The sequence below is a fragment of the Daphnia pulex genome, chromosome 1 (genome assembly GCF_021134715.1).
Source record: "Daphnia pulex isolate KAP4 chromosome 1, ASM2113471v1".
NCBI lineage: Eukaryota > Metazoa > Arthropoda > Branchiopoda > Diplostraca > Daphniidae > Daphnia > Daphnia pulex.
This window is the reverse complement of record NC_060017.1, coordinates 4,746,727-4,764,484: the sequence shown is the minus strand read 5'-3', so window position 1 is coordinate 4,764,484 and position 17,758 is coordinate 4,746,727. Positions and strand designations below refer to the sequence as shown.

General features: G+C 41.9%; 1 protein-coding gene and 1 long non-coding RNA gene across 2 annotated transcripts; one reads left to right on the top strand and one right to left on the bottom strand.

Moving 5' to 3' along the window:
* The first annotated feature begins 3,045 nt into the window (after positions 1–3,045).
* On the top strand, positions 3,046–15,952 carry LOC124198582. The gene is made up of 9 exons (XM_046594483.1): positions 3,046–3,368; positions 4,635–4,797; positions 7,536–8,115; positions 11,392–11,523; positions 12,702–12,816; positions 12,930–13,066; positions 13,161–13,328; positions 13,968–14,102; positions 15,212–15,952. The coding sequence occupies exons 1-9, from the start codon at positions 3,362–3,364 to the stop codon at positions 15,395–15,397; spliced, it is 1,623 nt and encodes a 540-aa protein (XP_046450439.1). The 5' UTR covers positions 3,046–3,361; the 3' UTR covers positions 15,398–15,952.
* LOC124198588 lies at positions 8,115–9,428 on the bottom strand. The gene is made up of 3 exons (XR_006876618.1): positions 9,199–9,428; positions 8,943–9,045; positions 8,115–8,749 (listed from the first exon to the last, which is right to left on the bottom strand). It is a non-coding gene; the product is annotated as an uncharacterized LOC124198588 (long non-coding RNA).
* Positions 15,953–17,758: the final 1,806 nt, after the last annotated feature.

The window sequence follows — 17,758 nt, the reverse complement described above, 5'->3', positions numbered from 1 at the left end:
ATCCGTGACACGAATATGTGTACATATACACATCCAGCAAACAGCAAAGGCCTTTTTTCCCCTTTTTTATTCAGATGAGCAACAGCGTCGGGTGTGCTGTTTAGATAAATTACGGATGTTCGTAAACCAAACGGGAACAGAGCCGACAGATATGCACAAAGCGGAGACAATGGAGTAGATTAGACGAGTCTATTTTTTCTTGGTAGACTTCTAGACTCTCGTGAATGTGTTCTGTTACACACACAAAAGACGGGAATTTATTTCGAGTCGGTTTACCCCTTTTCTGTTTTCCCGACTCTCGTTTTGAACATTTGAAAGTGAATAAATAAATGAAACCGAAATCCGGGTTGGCTTTTTAGAGAGAGAGACTCAATCAACCGATGACCGACAGTGATGCTGGTTTCGTGTGTATCGAAAACCTGTCGAAAACAAAAGTAGACGTGACAAAACTAAACAAGGAAAAGAATATAAGTAGAAGGTGGAAGGTGAAGGAAAAAAAAAGAGAAAATGATGAAGTTGCCGATATCATTTTCAACCGGTAGCAGTTGAATCGTGAAATGAATTGGAAAGCGAAATGTGTTTGCTTCCTTTTTTTTAAAATTTGATTTCGATATTCGTACCACCTTAAACCCGTCAAGTTCAATACTAGACAAGTTTTCTTTTCCTTTCTCCCCTTTTGTGATATTTCAATCATTATGTCAAACATTTATTTCCCCATTCTTGTTAACAGTCGAATTTATAATGGTACCCGGAATTTGAAAAATGAGCACCATTTCTTGTTAGACTCGTTTCATTTCTGGAATGCGTACAATATCATCGCCATCTCATTTCTCGTCGAAAATGAGTAAGTCATTACGAGAAAAAAATATCTTCCTGTGTATACTATAGCTCCGGATAGATACTATAATATAATATTTCATCCGTGGCTTAATTTCTTTCTCTCTCTCTCTGCTTCATTGGCGCTGGTGTGTTTGTTTGTTTTGATTGCCGCTCGTAAAACTGTATCCATAAGAAAGAGAGAAACGAAACGAGAACTCCAAAAACGGACGGGGCTATACAGCGGCTGTATATGTATACTATATATCTAGCAGGTAGATATGCTCTCGTTAAATGTAGGCTAAGCCGAGGATTCCTTTGCCACCTCCCGCTGATTCCCCCCCTTGCAAGCCATTATGACCAATCCGTGTCTTCCTGATGAAGCGAACACACACACACACACACACAACTATAATAGGAACAAGAAAGAAAAAACTATTAAGATCAACGTGACCGTTTTTCTTTCTCGTTGTATGTTATTGCGGGGCTCATCGGCCGGCCCCGAAATAGTACAAATCCGTGCCGGACAACAAATTACATGGTGGAAAATCATCATCATAATAATAACGAGTGGAAAGAAAGAAAGAAAGAAAAGAGAACTCGCTTGCCTTTTTTCTGGCTTTCCCCAACGAACCAAAGTTGGACATGAACTACCCAGAGACCCATCGCGTCCAGTCGGAGCCCGGCCAACCGGCCATTCACGTCCGAGAATATGAGACACAACCAGTATAACAGTCTGAAACGATTAGAGTGACACGACTGGAAAGGACGAAAAGGAAATAAGAAAAAGTTGAACAAGACAGTCGGTTCATTTTTGGAGATGGTTATCGCCAGCCAGAGTCAAGACTCTTTCCAGCCAACTGACCCGTTACCAACGATTCAAAACGAAAAAGTCCGTTTAACAAAACAAAAAAAAAAGCCGGGCCCAAAGGATGCGATGGGAAAAAAGACTCTCCCAAGTTGCAGCTCGGTCGTCGTGGAACCATCGAATCGGGCGCTCCTCGGACCGTGCAAAAACGGGAAAGCTTTTTCTCGCTCTGACCATCTACGCGCCAGCTTATAGCATCATATCATGATTTATTTTTATAGAGTCATTTTGGCTCCTCATTTTTATTTGGCAAGGGGAGGGGCAAATGCAATAACCATCCGAGTCAAAACAAAAAACATAAAACAACCTCGGTCCCCCGTGAGAAGCGAAAGAAAATCCCGAAAATGGGGTTCAAAAAAAGGACTTGCATAACATTTCAGAAAGGGAGACCAGCGACGCATACATACTACAAGTTGTGTACTTAATACCCCCTTTTTTTAAAATCAAATTCAGCCGCGCTACATACGCACAAAAAGAAGGGGGCAAGTGAAGAGAAAGTTGAACGGTTCTCTCAACAGCGCCGCGACGCCCGAGACGTCGTTTATTCGGTTTTCTTGTTGTTGTTGTAATTTTACGTAGTTGTGTGTGTGTTTTTTCTCTACCCATTTTGCCAGTCGACTTGACACGGAGAGAAAAAAAAAAAACGAACCACAAGGACATTTAACTATAAGAAAAGTCAAACTAGTACAAAGAGTCAAAGGAAGTAGCCTAACAGAGTTGATTGTGTACGCTCGTCGTATAGTAAGTAGATAATGGCAAAATCTCTGCGCTATTTTTTCTTTTATTTCAAATTACGTGCATAGGCTTAAGGGCGTCATTGTCGAAAAAAAAATGGGATTTTCTTTTTAATGGAAAAAAAATTCGGTGAAACCACCAAATGTATTTTTATTTTATTTTTTTCGATTATCAACTCTGTGTAATGGAGAATGGGGAAGAATTTATGATTTTTTATTTTTTATTTTTTTTGGCCGCACCGCCAACCGAATATAGAAAGAAAAAATGTTTGTTTTAATAGAAAAAAAAATGAATTGTAAAAGCTTCGACGAGAGAGCCAACAACAAGCCAAGAGTCAGACTTTCATTTCGCCATGTCGTGCCCGGTCTATACTGTTGATGGGATGAGATGTGTGGTATATGGCAAAATAAGGGAAGAGAGCCGGTCATTACGCATCAGCAGCGTTAATAATATACATACAACGGGATGAGATAAAAGATGATGAGCACACACAGGCCGTTATCAGCGACCAACAGCGCATCCCGTCAACTCTCTCTCTCTGCCTCTGTTCGATACATTTGAAGGGGGGAAAACCTTTTTCTGATTTAAGAAAAAAAAGGCGGTCAAGTGGCTGAAAAAACCGCCATTTTTCATCGGACTTGCGGACTCTCTCTGGCCCAGCAACGGTCAGTTATTCGCCGCTTGGCCATCCCGAAAAAAAAGGGGGTAAAGAGCACAGGAGAAAAAGATTGATGGAGTCATTCGACAAAAAAAGAAGAAGAAGAAATAACACCACCGACACTGACACTTTGACGCAGAAACTCTTTGGCTGTCGACAAGTCGACTCCATAGTGCGCACAGATTCTATTGCCCCCTCCAGGCGATTTGCTGGCCATCAAGGAAACTGACACTGCAAATCTGCATTTCAAAAATAACCAAAAATCGCAGAGCCACAGAGAAAAAATGACCGGTAAAACACATTCCACTTTTAAAAAATAAAAAAAGTTATTTATTTATTATTGCGTTATTTTTATAGTTACGTACTGTGCATGTGTAGTAGGTGCTGTGCGTAAAGCACGTTATTTCTTTTCCAAAGAAGAAAACAGTGTACATAATTTGCCTATTGTTAGCGTGAACGATGGCTTTTGGCGTGCAGATATGCGCAAGAGATATATACTGTGGGGATAGCGATTAATTGCCCCATTCCGTGTTTTCTGATGAGGAGAATAGGCCAGCCAGCCGGCCAGCCAGCCAGTTCCTCCCAAAAAAAGCGCCAGAGTCGCCCGATGCTAATCTCTGTACCGGCATCCACGGCGCGTTATTCAAATTCAGTCGCTGGCCTCTTTTGATTTCTCTCTTTTTTTTCTTCCTCTGTGTTATTTATGAGCAAGACAACAAGCAGCCAAAAGAATATAGATAGGAAAAAAAGCAACAAAAATACATAGGAAATGAAGCCATTGAACGTTGTTTTCTATCCAAATATTCTATTGGCTATAATTGGAGATTCCCACCCGGTCGGTCAGTCTGATTTCTTCGACGTAATTTATTTCTCAGGCCTGGGAAAGTGAGAAATGCCCTCTAGAAGAAACGAAAGCTGCTACAAGTCACAAATAGCTAGTGTAGTAGGGCTATGTGTGTGTGTGTGCAATCCGTCCCGTAATAACAACTATCGTCGGACGTTTCAAATAGAAACGAATATTCCCATCAGTCGACGATATTGCAGCCCACACCGCGGACATTTTCACTCACCTCCGCATCACTCTATTTCCCCTACATACCATTTTCTCCTCTCCTTTTTTTATTTTACACTTGCAGTTAACAAGAAAAAAAACCTTCCGAATGTTTGGAAAGCGTCAGCTCTGACCGCGGTTTGGCCGAATTTTCCAGCCGATTGAGCACACACACATACGTCCATCGCATAATAATCCTGATTTACAAATATCTATACTCTTTTAGTTTTTTTCTTTCGATTCGATTATACAAATGTTTGCGGAAACGAGCATCTATCAGCATCTATGATGTATAATATGCATACGCATTTTCATGTATAGATGGATAACTGTTATCAAGACAAAAATCCTGTATACATGAAAAATGATGGGTCGCTCGTGCTGAACAGCTGAGACGTATTTATCCATTCAAATTGCAGGTTGAATGAAGCGATGGCCACCAAATATTTATATTCCGTTTTTTTATTTTTATTTTACTTTATGCATCGACGATTGATGCCTGACAGGTAGTATCGACGTGACGACGATTCGGATAGTTGTGTTCGCTTCGCTGTTCGGCGTCGCAGTCGTCTGCGTTGTTGCCGTCTGCGCTTTTCTCCTCTACCGGCGTCTGACGTCGACTAATGGCGCAAGCAAATGGACGCCCGCTACCACCCGCATCAAAATCAGGTATTTTATTTTTACTTTTTCGTTTTTTAGCGAATTGCTCAACACAACCACCGCAACTTGACACAGAAAACGAAAATAAAAATTTTTTAAAAAAAGGAGAGGAGTTTGAGAGCGTGAAAGAAAAAACAAAATTCTCTCATGTCGATTTCGAATTCGTCAGCCGCGTAAAATTCCAACCCGCAACGGACGTATCGAATTTTACTCGCCGGCCGTTTCCCAACAACAACAACAACAACAGGCAAAACAAACGTTGTGCTTCAACTTTCTACTACAAGACGCCAATCGAATGTAACAAAAGGCATAAAAAAAAAAACACACCACGCCCCCCCCCCCCCACTCACGCCGGCAATAGGACAGAGGGGGAAAGAAAAAGACACACAAGAAGAGCGTGTTGTTGTGTTGTCTGCGGCGAAGAAAAAAAAAAACGGAACCGTCGTTCAACAACCAAATTTCCCGGAGCTATTACGTGGAAGGAAAAAGAACGCGGGCAGTAGTGGCACTGCATAGTCTGGCGGACGTACATTACAACGGTTGCCGCGTCAATTAGCCAACGGCAATCATCCAAAACTTATTCAGGTTAAACAGAGGAGGTGTGTGTGTGTATAAATATTACAAGATGTAGCAACTCTCGTCGCATTAGCCATTTTCCCACAGGATTTTTCTTTTTTTTTCTTTTCTTGTTTTGTCGTTATGGCCGTGATTATTTAGAAACTCTCGGCGATTCTGTCTCTATACTACCGGTACTCAATATCTCGAAGAAGAATAGTACAAAGTCACTTGTTACCGTGTACACATTTAACGTATAGACTCGGCGGTAATGGAGAGAAAAGAGTCGAGAGATTCACAGTGGAACGATATGGCCATTATTATTCCATCCCCCTCCTTCCCAAGGACTGTGTAATCATCTTTTCCTTTTTCTTTCCATAAGTCAAAACGACCTGCAAATGGACATGTGAATCGGAGGGGAAAAGGAGGTCCCCCTGACGTTGCGAAAAATAAAAAGTTACTAAATGGAAAAGGGGGGAGATAAAAATAAAAAAAAAGTGAATGTTGGCGTATACAGAATCGGCTCACGCATGTTGTCATCGTCAAGGACTCCCGAAAGAAGAAAAACTCTCCAATTTGCAATCACAAATCTCTACTTGTATTTTATTCTTTTCCCCCCTCAATTTCTCGATAGACCGTCGTCGGTGGAGGCTGCTGCAATTAGCGAGGTCTCTCCACATTTTGCCTCGAGAGATTTTCCTTTTTTTTTCGTAAAAGATTTCAATAAAAGACGCAGCCCTTACTACTCATCGGCCCACATCGTGCTTTACCATCTGATATAATAATGACGATGGTTTACAGCGAATCACGCAACCGCCTCTTCCCTCTCAATCTATCTAAATCTTCAGTCCTACTCCTGGCTCTTCTTTTTTTCTTACCGAGTAGAGAGAGAAGATGTGCCACGACCGCCGGAACGAATAACCAGCAACCATCGCGTCTATTTTTCTTCCCCTTTTAAAAAGAAACAGAATATAGCCCTTCATCACGATACGGTGAATACAACAAGAAAGAGAGAGAAATTGCATGTACGGTTTTGCACATGCCTTTAGCAAATCTCATCGACTTTTCTTCGGATGGAGGACACAGCCCAGCTATAGCCGGCCTCTTTCGTATATAATAGTATTGCCTATCGATGCCGTTCCGACTTGTTCCCAGTCATTCCCCCCTTACTGTCCAACTCGTCGTTTCGATTGTAAGTGCGCACGGTTCTAGAAATCGTGGGCGTTGTTCTGAATTGTTGACTGTTGGGATATTGACTCACGATGCAGTCGCACTGGGAGCTATAGTGAAAGAGCCAGAGAGAGAGAAGGGCCCCTCTGCACGCCAACAGGTTAACAGGATATATTCTGACGTAGGTGCTAGAAAAAAGTGCGTGTATGGGAGAATGAAACCTGTGCGCACCGTTACGTCACACGTAGGCCAAATGGCCGCACACGGCAAACGCACACACACACAAAAATATCAAAAGGAAAAGATTTGACGTACATCTGAGATATCCGGTCAACCCCTTGACACGTTTCCAATACTTGCCTTTATAGAATCAAGTCAATATGATTTTTAAAAAAAAGGAAAAAGAAAAACTGCGTGCCGAGAAAGGCAGTAGAGAGAAAGGAAGAATTTCTGCGCCAACAGCCCAAAAGCCACACACCACACGGTCAATAAACTTGAACAAGACACGCTAAATAACGAATAGAAGAACTTTGACGTCAAGAATGTCCAATATTGTTGGATATTCTCTTTTCTTTCCCGATGGGAAATGGGTTTCCAGTGTGGGTTCAGCGCGGCGGCATTTCAAGTGGCTGCTCAAAGTTTCGCCAACAATTCAGCCAAAAATAGAAAAAAAGAAGAAAAAGGAATTTCTGATTTGTTTGTGTTGCGCATTTTTGTTCAACGGATCGAATCATTCGAATGAGGAAGGAAGAGAAAAGAATAAGAGACCCCAGTTCATCGCTTTTTTATTCTGTCTGAAATTGAAATAAAAAACATTGTGCACTTCTGGGAATTTGTCTATAGAATCCGGTAGAGTCCTCTCGGATAATGTTTCTCTTCCGTTTTCTTTCTGTCTAAAAATTCTTGTTGATTGTCGTATTGCACGAACGAGTCGATTGATAAAACAGTTTTTTGTTTTCTTTCTCCCTTTTGTTTCATGTTCAAAATGCAACGGCTTAATCGTGGACGAAAAATAAAAAAAGTGGCAGCCCGTTGGATAGCGAGTCTCATATTAAATTGCTGCATCAACAGCCCCGTTTGGGCGGGTCGGGAATGTCTCTGGCTGAAATGAGCCCGCTGATGCGTCACAAACCGTTGCGTGATTCCCGGCAACCATCCGAAGCCCAACAACAACACCGGATGGGTGCATGTATTAGTAGCTGCAACGCTTTGGCGACGACGGCAATAACCCAACAGCTTCAAATGACGTCATCTTCCGCGGGGTCAAGAAAAACCCTCGTCCGGCCGTTGAGCCAATCGGCCTTGTACCTGGCACGACCGCCCTCATCTTCGCAGATGGCCCACCACCACCACCAGCAGACGTCGTTGACCAATCTGGTCGGAAGCGGTTACATCAGCAGCGAAGGCAAGAACGACATGCTGGACAATCAAGGGCAAGAGCCAGCCAAGATGGACGATTGGCAACGGACACCACCGCAACTAGAAATCACTTTGGTTTACGTCTCCGCTTCCGCTCAGCTCTTGGTGCACATCCACCGACTTTCGAATGTGACACCGCCCGTCCGCTGCCCAGCAAAGGAGTCGACCGGCACTCAAGTCAAAGTAAGAAAGAAGAAGAAACAGACAATTGCTTATGTGTAACACACGCGCGCACTGCGCAATAGCGATTAAGCCGGTCGCAATCATCGACCCCCCCCCCCCAAAAAAAAAAAATGAAATGTCTCGCATTGCGACTCGAGTTGCGTAATAATACGAGGAGGTGCCAATGTGGTGGCAGGACCCTCTTGGTCATACAATTTTCTAGTTAAACTTTGCTTCAAATGTTTAAAGTTTAAACATTTTCGAATTTGATTTTCTAGCCAAAGACAAAGTTGCGAGGTGTACAAAACAAGCCTGATTTGCAGTCGTTCTACAAATGAGTTATTTAAAATGAGCCCTAACTGAGTCAACAAAGCAATAGAACAAACAGTTCCTGTCAACAGCATAGCTTAGGAAAAATCGTAATTCGTACAATGTCACGATTTATAATTAACGCTACCAAATAGTCAAAAGGAAGGAAGAATAGAGATAAATGTTTCCTACCTTGAAGCCTGGGAAATCCACAGCCAGACATCCACAGGTGCTCCATCCACAGAAAAGTTGAATGACGGAAAAAGAGCGTCCTCGTGAATACACCCACACTCACATGGGCATACACGAGGACAGAGTTTTCCCAATGAAACTGGATGCTGATTATCTAAACAAAAAATAAAAAATTAGTTGCGAAAAACTAGTTACAGAAACAACAAGTTAAGAAAAGTTGAAAAGGAGACAGTGGGTAAACCCACAGGAGAATTTAAGGTTTCCAAGTAACACACTGCATTTGTGCAAATTGTGCATGATTAAAATATCTAGCAGGTCACAGGAGTAAAAGTAACGAAAAACTTTACCCAAGCGATGATCCTGAGATTTTTGCTGATGACAGCAGGTTAATAGCAGCAGAAGCAAAACTGGCATATCTTGTTGTTATGATGGCTGGCTCAGGTCTCAAATCTGCAAACCAAAAAGGGAAAAGGTTACGTAGTGCAATATCAAACTGCCATGCATTGAAAGGGCACATGATGATAGCAAATGCTAGTCAGGAAAGTTTCTCTTCTATTTCAGCTCCCATAAAAATTCTATTTGTAAATTATAAGTTTTAATTACCTGCTTAACAGCATGGCAGGAGCATGCAGGAGTGTGTAATATCGAGCGATTCTATAAATATTCGAGACCAGAGTTGACACGGGGACCACATTTGACATTTTTTGTAATTGCATTTCTTGTGCTATTTTTCGTGCAGCCACGTGTTCGTTTCCAAAAAAGTTGTCGTCGTTATTATTTCTTTTTAACCGTAAACTTCGTCTCTTCTCGTCTTTTCGAAACTCTGAAACACTGAAACAAAAGTAAAGCAGACGACACTAATATTCTAATTAGTTTGGTTTAAGATATCGATAATTATTACAAATCGACCTTCTCCTCTAAATTCAAACCGCTCAAAAACGAACAAAGCGGTTTTGGGGTTTTCTCACCAGCGTTCCACATCCGCTGAACGAATAATCGGGATTATTATTTCAATATCTAAAAGTTCGTCTCATCAACTCCTACACAGACAAGACAAAATTCAAAATTTTGCACACGAAACTCGCAGATAACTCATAATGTCAGACCGGAACGGCAAAATAAGACCCCCCCCCCCCATTAGCAGCTCTGCAGCGCTTCATTGCGGCCCGATTTCTTGGCGAAAAAAAAACCCAACGACCGACAGATTTCCATCCGTTTCTTTCGTTCCACTAATTTTTTTAAATTATTATTCAGTTGTTTCACCCTACCTATAAACAGCAACACAAAAAGCTGAACAAAACTAGGCTGACATGGATAAGAGCAACTCCCTGTTAGGTCTTCTCTCTCGACGCTGGATAAATTCTATACATTTTTTCTTCTTCTTCTTCTTTTCTTTAATTGGACGGGGCTCTTGATTATAGGTGAGGCGCTGCCGGGGGAGTTTAGCTGGTTAGTGGCCGTCTCGAATGGGAGATGTGTACACAAAGACGGGCCAGAGAGAGAGAGAAAAAATGCGCACGAGGGATGCAGCAACTGTGTGTAACAAGTGCGACGCAAGGCGGTCTCCACAATTATAACGAACGGTTCTCCTCTCCCTCCTCCATTCAATATTATATATATCGGACGAGGGCAACGGCTATAAAGTCGATGATAAAAATAATTGGCTACGTTTAAAATGCAAAGGAAAACGAAAAAGAAAAAAGGGGAAAAAAAAATCATAATAATTCCATCACATATCGCGGCCGCGCTTATTTTTATTAGAATTTTTCGTTTGTGTTTATACTTCTTTTTTTCTCTTTACGTCCCAGCAGCGTTGATGAAACGACCAGCAAATTCTTTGCATTATTTCCAGCTCATTAGCCCGCCTCCCTACCTTCCTGCCCGTCCTTTTCGTTCCGTCAAAAAATATAATAATAAAATGCTGAAAAAAAAAGAAAAATGCAGAAATGGAGTTAAAACAATAACAATAGGACAGAGAACGGTAACCCGTTACATAGGAGCTCTTGACCTCAGCGGAATCTCATCCTCTCGGACGTACTACTATATAATACCGGCGATCCATCGGAACGATCGCCCCGAACACAATTTCCGAATTGCGACGAGCTGGCCTGGCGCATATCTTTCCCCTCTCCTCCGATGGCAATCAAAGTCGTCTGGAATTCTCTCAGCCAAGAAAACACAAAAATATATTATATACTGAGCCATAACCGTCGTCATCGTCTGATTTGTTTTTTGGAAATTTTTATTCAAGGATGTTTTTCTCTGTCGACTGTGAATTGAAAATGGCTGCGCGGATATTTCTCATCGGCTCCCGTTTTGACAACCGCAATGACGGCGAACCCGCAACGTTATAAGAGACGATATAGCTACATATATACTATATTACATTACAGTATTACCCTGTATATACATAACCGGTAAACCGTAGTGATAGAGAGAAAGAGATGCGTGTGTACGTTATAGAAACCCAATCCCGCGATCGGTATAACCGCGCTCCGGAAAAAGCTACGTGATTTTCCTTAACTTTGTTTTTTTGTTTTGTTTTTTTCAGCGGGTCTTTCAGTCAGTGCCGTTACAGTGATCCATTTCTTTTTTCATTTTCCGACGGGGGGGGGGGAATTTTCTCCGATGAGAAAACAAAATAATAAAAAAATGCGCAGCAGTATTATTCAAATCTTGCGGTTTTATTCGTTCAACATGTGCAGAGTCTAACAATTCTGCACGCTCGTTTGTATTTAAGCATCTAATAATATTTCGTGGGGGCCATTCCTGGGTTTTTTGGTTTTTACGATACAGGTGGTGCTGGATGGGCGAATCAAGCGAGCTTTCCGTTCCGCTCTGGTTGCAACTTCCGCCTCCACCTCCTCGGAGAATTCATCATCCATCCGTCAGCCGAAATCTCAGCAGCCGCAGCAACGGTGCGCTCAGGTGAGAAGTTGTGTCTGTTGATTTTCCTATTCCCGCCGCTAGATGGAAATTGAATTGATCGCGCGGTCGGGATTTTTAATCTCGAAACATTCGTCAATAATATTATAATAATAAAGAAATGCTGTACTGTGTACAATAGCGAGTAATAATAGCCGAGTCTGTAGAACTGCGTTCCAAATTGCCATTTGATTTTTATCGTTCGATTCATATCCTTTCAGATTTCTGGGATGCCCATTTTTCTATTGTCCTTTTTCTGAATTTGATTTTCGTGTTTCTTGTTGTCTTTTGTGGACATCCATTGTCGATTAACAAGCCGTCCTTCAGTCCTTCTTTATATTCTCCGCTCACAAACGGAGATGATTCGCTATGCAGTTCGTGTTGTTCCCTTTTGATCGCCACGTCCCCGTCATATCTTTTGTCGCTTTTGATCTTTTCCTCGCAGGCCATTTCGCTTCTTTTTCTATTCTCTTTTATTTTTTTTATTTTTTTTTTGTCGTCGCAGGACAATGAAAATGCCGTAATAATAGAAAAAACCAAAAGGAAAGACAAAAATCTGACCAACTTTGCATATCTTCCGGGTTCCTTTTTCTTTCACGACAATAATAAAAATGAGAAAACCTCCTGTGGGACTTTTTTTTCGGATTTCTTATTCCCTTTCTTTTCTCAATTATATTTTTCTTTTCCTTTTGATTTTTATTGGAAAAAGTCGAAGAAAATTTTAGCTTCGAATGACCATTATTCCTTAAAGCGCGCGCGGATGATCCATTCTGGGCTGGGTCCATATAAAAGAGAAAACACTATTACATGTATAGCTATTGGACTTGCTCTCCCGACGACCGCCGGCCATATAATTTGGCTATCCCATTTGTATCAATCGGATTTGTTTGCATACATATACAGCGCCGCGCTATTTCTTTTTTTTTTCTCCCCTTTTTCTTTTCTCTTTCAAAATTGCGCACATGTGCTTGAATTTCCTTTTGCTGAGCTCCTCACTGCCGATCCTTTCGGTAGTTTCGGACGTCGGCTCGTTAATTCGCCAGACTATCGGTCTGCCTTGGGGGGTCGTGTGGGATCAACAACAAAAAAAGGAGCACACACGCTCAATAAAAGTGCGTATATTAGAAAACGGATGAAAAGAAAAAAAAAGAAAAATAAAATAAAATGAAAACCTGTTGCAGGTATTCAAGTTCCCTGACGTCACGGCCGAGGAGCTGCTGAATGGACGTTTGACCACCACCGTTTACCTGGGGCGAGGGCGCTGGAAAAGCGACAAGAAAATTGGATCCTTTAACGGTAATTGAAAAAGAGAAGTTGAGGAATTCAGAATTACTATTACATATCAACAACTGCGCTGGCTGCATATTTGATTCGACATTGTCTAAATGTTTTCCCATTTTCCCGCCCAGTCCGCCTGGGTGAAATGGCGCTGGCTGACGGTGTGCCTCGTTCTCTCACCGGACTTTTAATTCCTCAGAAGCAGCGAGCGGATGAAAGCGCCGGACGACAGCAGCCAGATGAGAAGAAGAAAGAGAAGGACGCTCAGGTGTTTTGGTGAACCAGTTTATAAATACCATTGTTGCCATTCACAACGTCATCGTTCTCTTTCTCTTTCGTTTGTTTTGACCATAAATAAAAAGGCAGAGCCGATGTGTCGACCGATGACGGGAGCGCCCGAACTGGGCCAGCTACTCATTTCCCTTCGACACGAGCAAGAACAAGAATCCGCCGCTGGGCGGCCATCATCATCTCGACGCCTCAAAATCCTAATCCACCGAGCCCACGGATTGCCGCCCACCAAAACTGTGGTATATTTTTGATCAATAAACATCGCTCGTAATTTGCTGCTGATGGAGCACCTACACACGCAACAGCTCCACACCGAGATGAGCCGTGCGGAATCTTAACGGATGTGCTGTCTGTAGTAGACAGCCCAGGCGCCCTTCGGCCCGTGCAACTGAAAAAAAAAGTAGCTCAATATAATTTACATGAAAGCTCTCTTGACACTTTTAGCCCGCTTCTTTTTGGGCTGGTAAAAAAAAAAAAAAAGAGCTTTAAGTGTGCGCTGTGCCACTTTTCCAACCCTGGGCCCCCACCGACACATCCTAGTGGTATAGGATGCAAGTGTGCAGAGGCGCACCTTTTCTCCGCGTGTGATGATGATGATGATGATGGCTTCTCTCTCTCTTCCTTTTTCCCGCTTTCTTGTTCATCATCTCTTGTACGCGGACGACCCCCCACGAAATGATTCTAGATTACATAATTACTGTACGGATGTATCTGCTACTACTACGTGGTGAAAAGAGACGGAAAACTGATAATATGCCAGCCATTTAAATCTTCCCTTCTTCTCTCTCTCTTCTCTATTTATTTCTATATGTCTGCTGCGGCACTCGGCACTCCGCTGGTTGGCTGTTGTCGACGACGATGATGATACCTTCACACAGTTTGAACCCGACTACATCGTTGTGGTTAATTCCTGCTATCCGGACGGAGGATCTGAAATTAAAGAGACCAGCCCAGCCAAGGGAAAAGCTCCCGAATGGAACCAGACCATTAAATTCGACGTAACCAATCGGCCGGTAAAGAGAAAATTAATTTATTTTTTTATTTTTCAAGGGTTGGTTTATATATTCTTCATTCTCATTATTTATTTTTATTTAAAAAAAAAAAAAGAATAAAAAGAGGGAGATAAATAGTAGAAGGGGATACTATCTGCTCGTGTATCATGATCAAACAAAAAACGATCGAGCCGTGATAATGGTAACGTGGTCCATTTCACTCGCTCGACTTCCCTAGATCGATCATGTTTCGTAATTATTCTAGAACAAGGGAGTGGGGAAAAAAAGCAGAGGTTTAAAACTATCCGAAACTTTGTGTGTGGATTTCAACAAGGAATCACTTTTTTTCTAGGAAAACAAATTCGTGCCAGATTAAACGCAACCGATAACACATCGGAGGGGTTGGCTATACACATACCTAATCAACGTTTCTCATATATACTTGTTGACGTAATTTCTTAACAAGCCTCTTCTACCAAGGTGGTTGCTTGATTAAATGATTAATATCATATTGATGAATTTGAATTGCGGATTAGCGCGCGCGCGCGGCGCTCCTATACGCCTGGATCGATTCATCCGGCCGAAAAAAAGATTGAGCCCAACCAACCTCATCGTCGCATTCCAAAAGTGATGAGATAACCTCGTTTCTTTTTTTTCGTTGTCTCATGGTCCTTTTTTTACAATTGGAAAATGCGAAAGACGATGAGAACGTTGGAAAGTTTTGATTTTGATTTGATTTCCCATTTTTTTTACGTGTCCGTGTTTTTAACGTAAGCTGATGCCATCTGGTGAGTCTAGGTTGAGGCTTGTTATCTTCACGAGCGTCGCTCATTCACCAGACACGCGCAACTTTCGTAGCACGGCAAGCAAAGAACAACCTGTTCGGTCAGGTGAAAAATGCGCCAGCAGAAATATATCGGTCAAAATTGATAACGACACAGTCTATCGTAAGGGAGTGGGAGTCAGCTGTTGACCTTTCGGGATCGATGTGTAGACGAGCGTATGCAATTGTCTGATAATTGATTATTGCTTCAATCTCACTTAGTTGATTGACGGAGATAATCAAATTGACGACATTGGAGAAACATTTTAAAAAATCAATTGGATAATTTTGATTGTTTCTTATTCAGATCGGATCATGCTGGCTTCATTTGGTGCTCATTAGGAAGACGAAGAAGGGGCACAGTCCCGATACGACTGTCGGTCACTTGACCCTCGGCGCCAATTCGACTCCCGACGGTGAACGACATTGGCAATCTCTGGTCAATGCTCACGACGTGGAAATCACGCGGTGGCATCGCCTCACTTCACGCTAGCCGAGAAGCTATTCCGCCATCATGTCTTACGACTAGCTCATCCATTTCCTCAAATCATCGTGGCTGTTACCACAAATATTTATAGGGGCAAACTGCTGGTGACGTTCGATCTCCGCGGCAGATCATCGCTGACAAAAAGGAAAATATAAAACGGGCGACCGTTTCATTTGTCTTCTTTCCATTTTCTTTCGGCCTCTTTCTATAATACTTTGCTGGTGTTATCTTTTCGAAAAGAGCCAAACCTTAATTCGTTTATTATACTGTCACTGGGGATTTACGTAGGCAATAATAGATTGTTTTCAATCTTCTAAACCAACAGAGAAAATGGTTCAAAGTCAAGAATACTTACAACAGGATGTCAGTGGGGGGAAACCAAAGAAGAAGATAAATTTCCCATCAGATATAATGTAGTATATACACTCCCCTGGCTTCTGTCAAGTTTTAAGACCCGCATAATATTTCAGATTCATCCCCACGATAACACACATATGCCTGCCCTATATATTTAGTCCGTTCGGAGAGGTTGGGGAGATGTAAAATAAATAGACGGAAAAGGTCATAGACAGATTGAAATTAGAGGTCAGCTGCAGCAATAGGAAACGCATCACATGTAAATGAGACCGCGCTCTAAACACAAGCGTAATTGAACGAAAGACTCGTTTGAAACAATTTCATCTCCTTTATATGTGTAGTTAAGTGGCCTTCCAATCGTGTCTGAAAAGGCCCGTAAAAATTCGAAAACGACCAGCCACACAGTTTATGTAGTAACACAAAATGGTTTGCCTCTTATTATTGTTTCTATGCGTATTATGCATTTCTATGTCATCGCTCATATAAAAGAACCGTTGTCTATTACCATTTAAAATGAACTGAAATTTCAAGGTGCCGATGGTGGGGGAAAAAACAATGCAATAAGATATCTCTCGCAATCCGTTCAAATATTTGAATAATGTATGATGTATTCAACAAGCCTTCAACACGCAGTCGTCGAATGAAGAATTCTCAAAATTTAAACAAGGACAGTCCCGCACAACACGCAATGGCGTTCCGTTCGAGTTATTGTGACGAACGTAACGTACCGGTTTACACGCTGCTGGGCCGCTATTCACGCCCACGCTTAATAATATGCCGAATTCGCAAACTGCGAGGGGCGGCGAAGGTTGCGTAATCGAGGACACATTTTGTCGGCGTTCTATACAAATAAAACGAAAGAGAATTGATGCAGGGCTCCAGAAGATGCATGACGATGACGTAAAGGCGGAGATTTCATCTGTCGGTGCTGTTGCTGCATAAAAACGCCGCCGGTGATAACACACGAATGAGAATCGTGAAATGGCGAATTCCTTTTTTCACGCCAACAGATTGTATCTCTCTCTTTGAGTCTCATTCGGGAAGCAGCAGCAAGGCCAGCACTACGTATACGTTGAAAAATGTCAAGAAAAGGTCGAGAAACCCTCGCCAGCAGAGAAACTGATTTAGCTTTGGCGTTATTATATTTTCTCATCGCGAGATTGTTATAATAATCAACGAGAACACGCCACAAGTATTATTGAAGGGGCTCTCCATATCTTTCAAGGGCAATAGGAAACATTTCCTTTTTAATTAGCTATGTTGACACGCCCTACTCTTTCCAGTAAAATAGAGTGGCGACATCCTTTACAACGTCCGTCTTATTACATTGACATTCCTATCACGGAAACTCACTATATGTATGGAGTCTACGTGTGTTGGGGTATCTCTCGTCGAATTTCTACGGATAAATTAAACAGAGAGGATGTCGAAAACTCGAGTCGGTATTGTAAACACCACCCGTATGACATATGGGCAGCAGAGAATCATGCACAGGTTTTTTAATCAATAAACAAACGAACGGCACTAATGTCTCATACCAAAGTCCCCTCATATTATTGGGTCACTGGCTGGTCAGCCATACACGTATCTAATAACAAAATTACATCATGTCCTATAGACTGTGAACGGCTGCATCAGGACGACAAATGAAACAAATTAGAATGTGTGCCACCCGCAAACAGCTAACTTTAAAAAGTCAGATCGTTTGTTCATATGTTTGAACGACGCAATCAAACATTGAGTCGTGAATTCCCAGCCGATAATGAAAGTGCAACGAGTCTACTCTTGATTTCACCATTTTAAAATAAAAAAAAATTCGAGTCGATCAATGACGATCGACGTCCAAACAATTCAGACACAGATAACAATATTTCAATATGTACGTCAAACATCTTTTCGGACCAGAAATTTAAACATTCTAAGCTGCTGTCTGCACATTTTTCACTGACCGAAATTTATATATTCGCCTTTGAAATGATAAACAGCCAACCAACACGAAAGATAGCCATA

Excerpts from the sequence above, each read along its gene's own strand:
- LOC124198582 (XM_046594483.1), top strand. Across the intron at positions 4,798-7,535 it reads ACCACCCGCATCAAAATCAG|TGGCAGCCCGTTGGATAGCG; the intron begins GTATTTTATTTT and ends AAATAAAAAAAG. Across the intron at positions 13,067-13,160 it reads AGAAAGAGAAGGACGCTCAG|GCAGAGCCGATGTGTCGACC; the intron begins GTGTTTTGGTGA and ends ATAAATAAAAAG.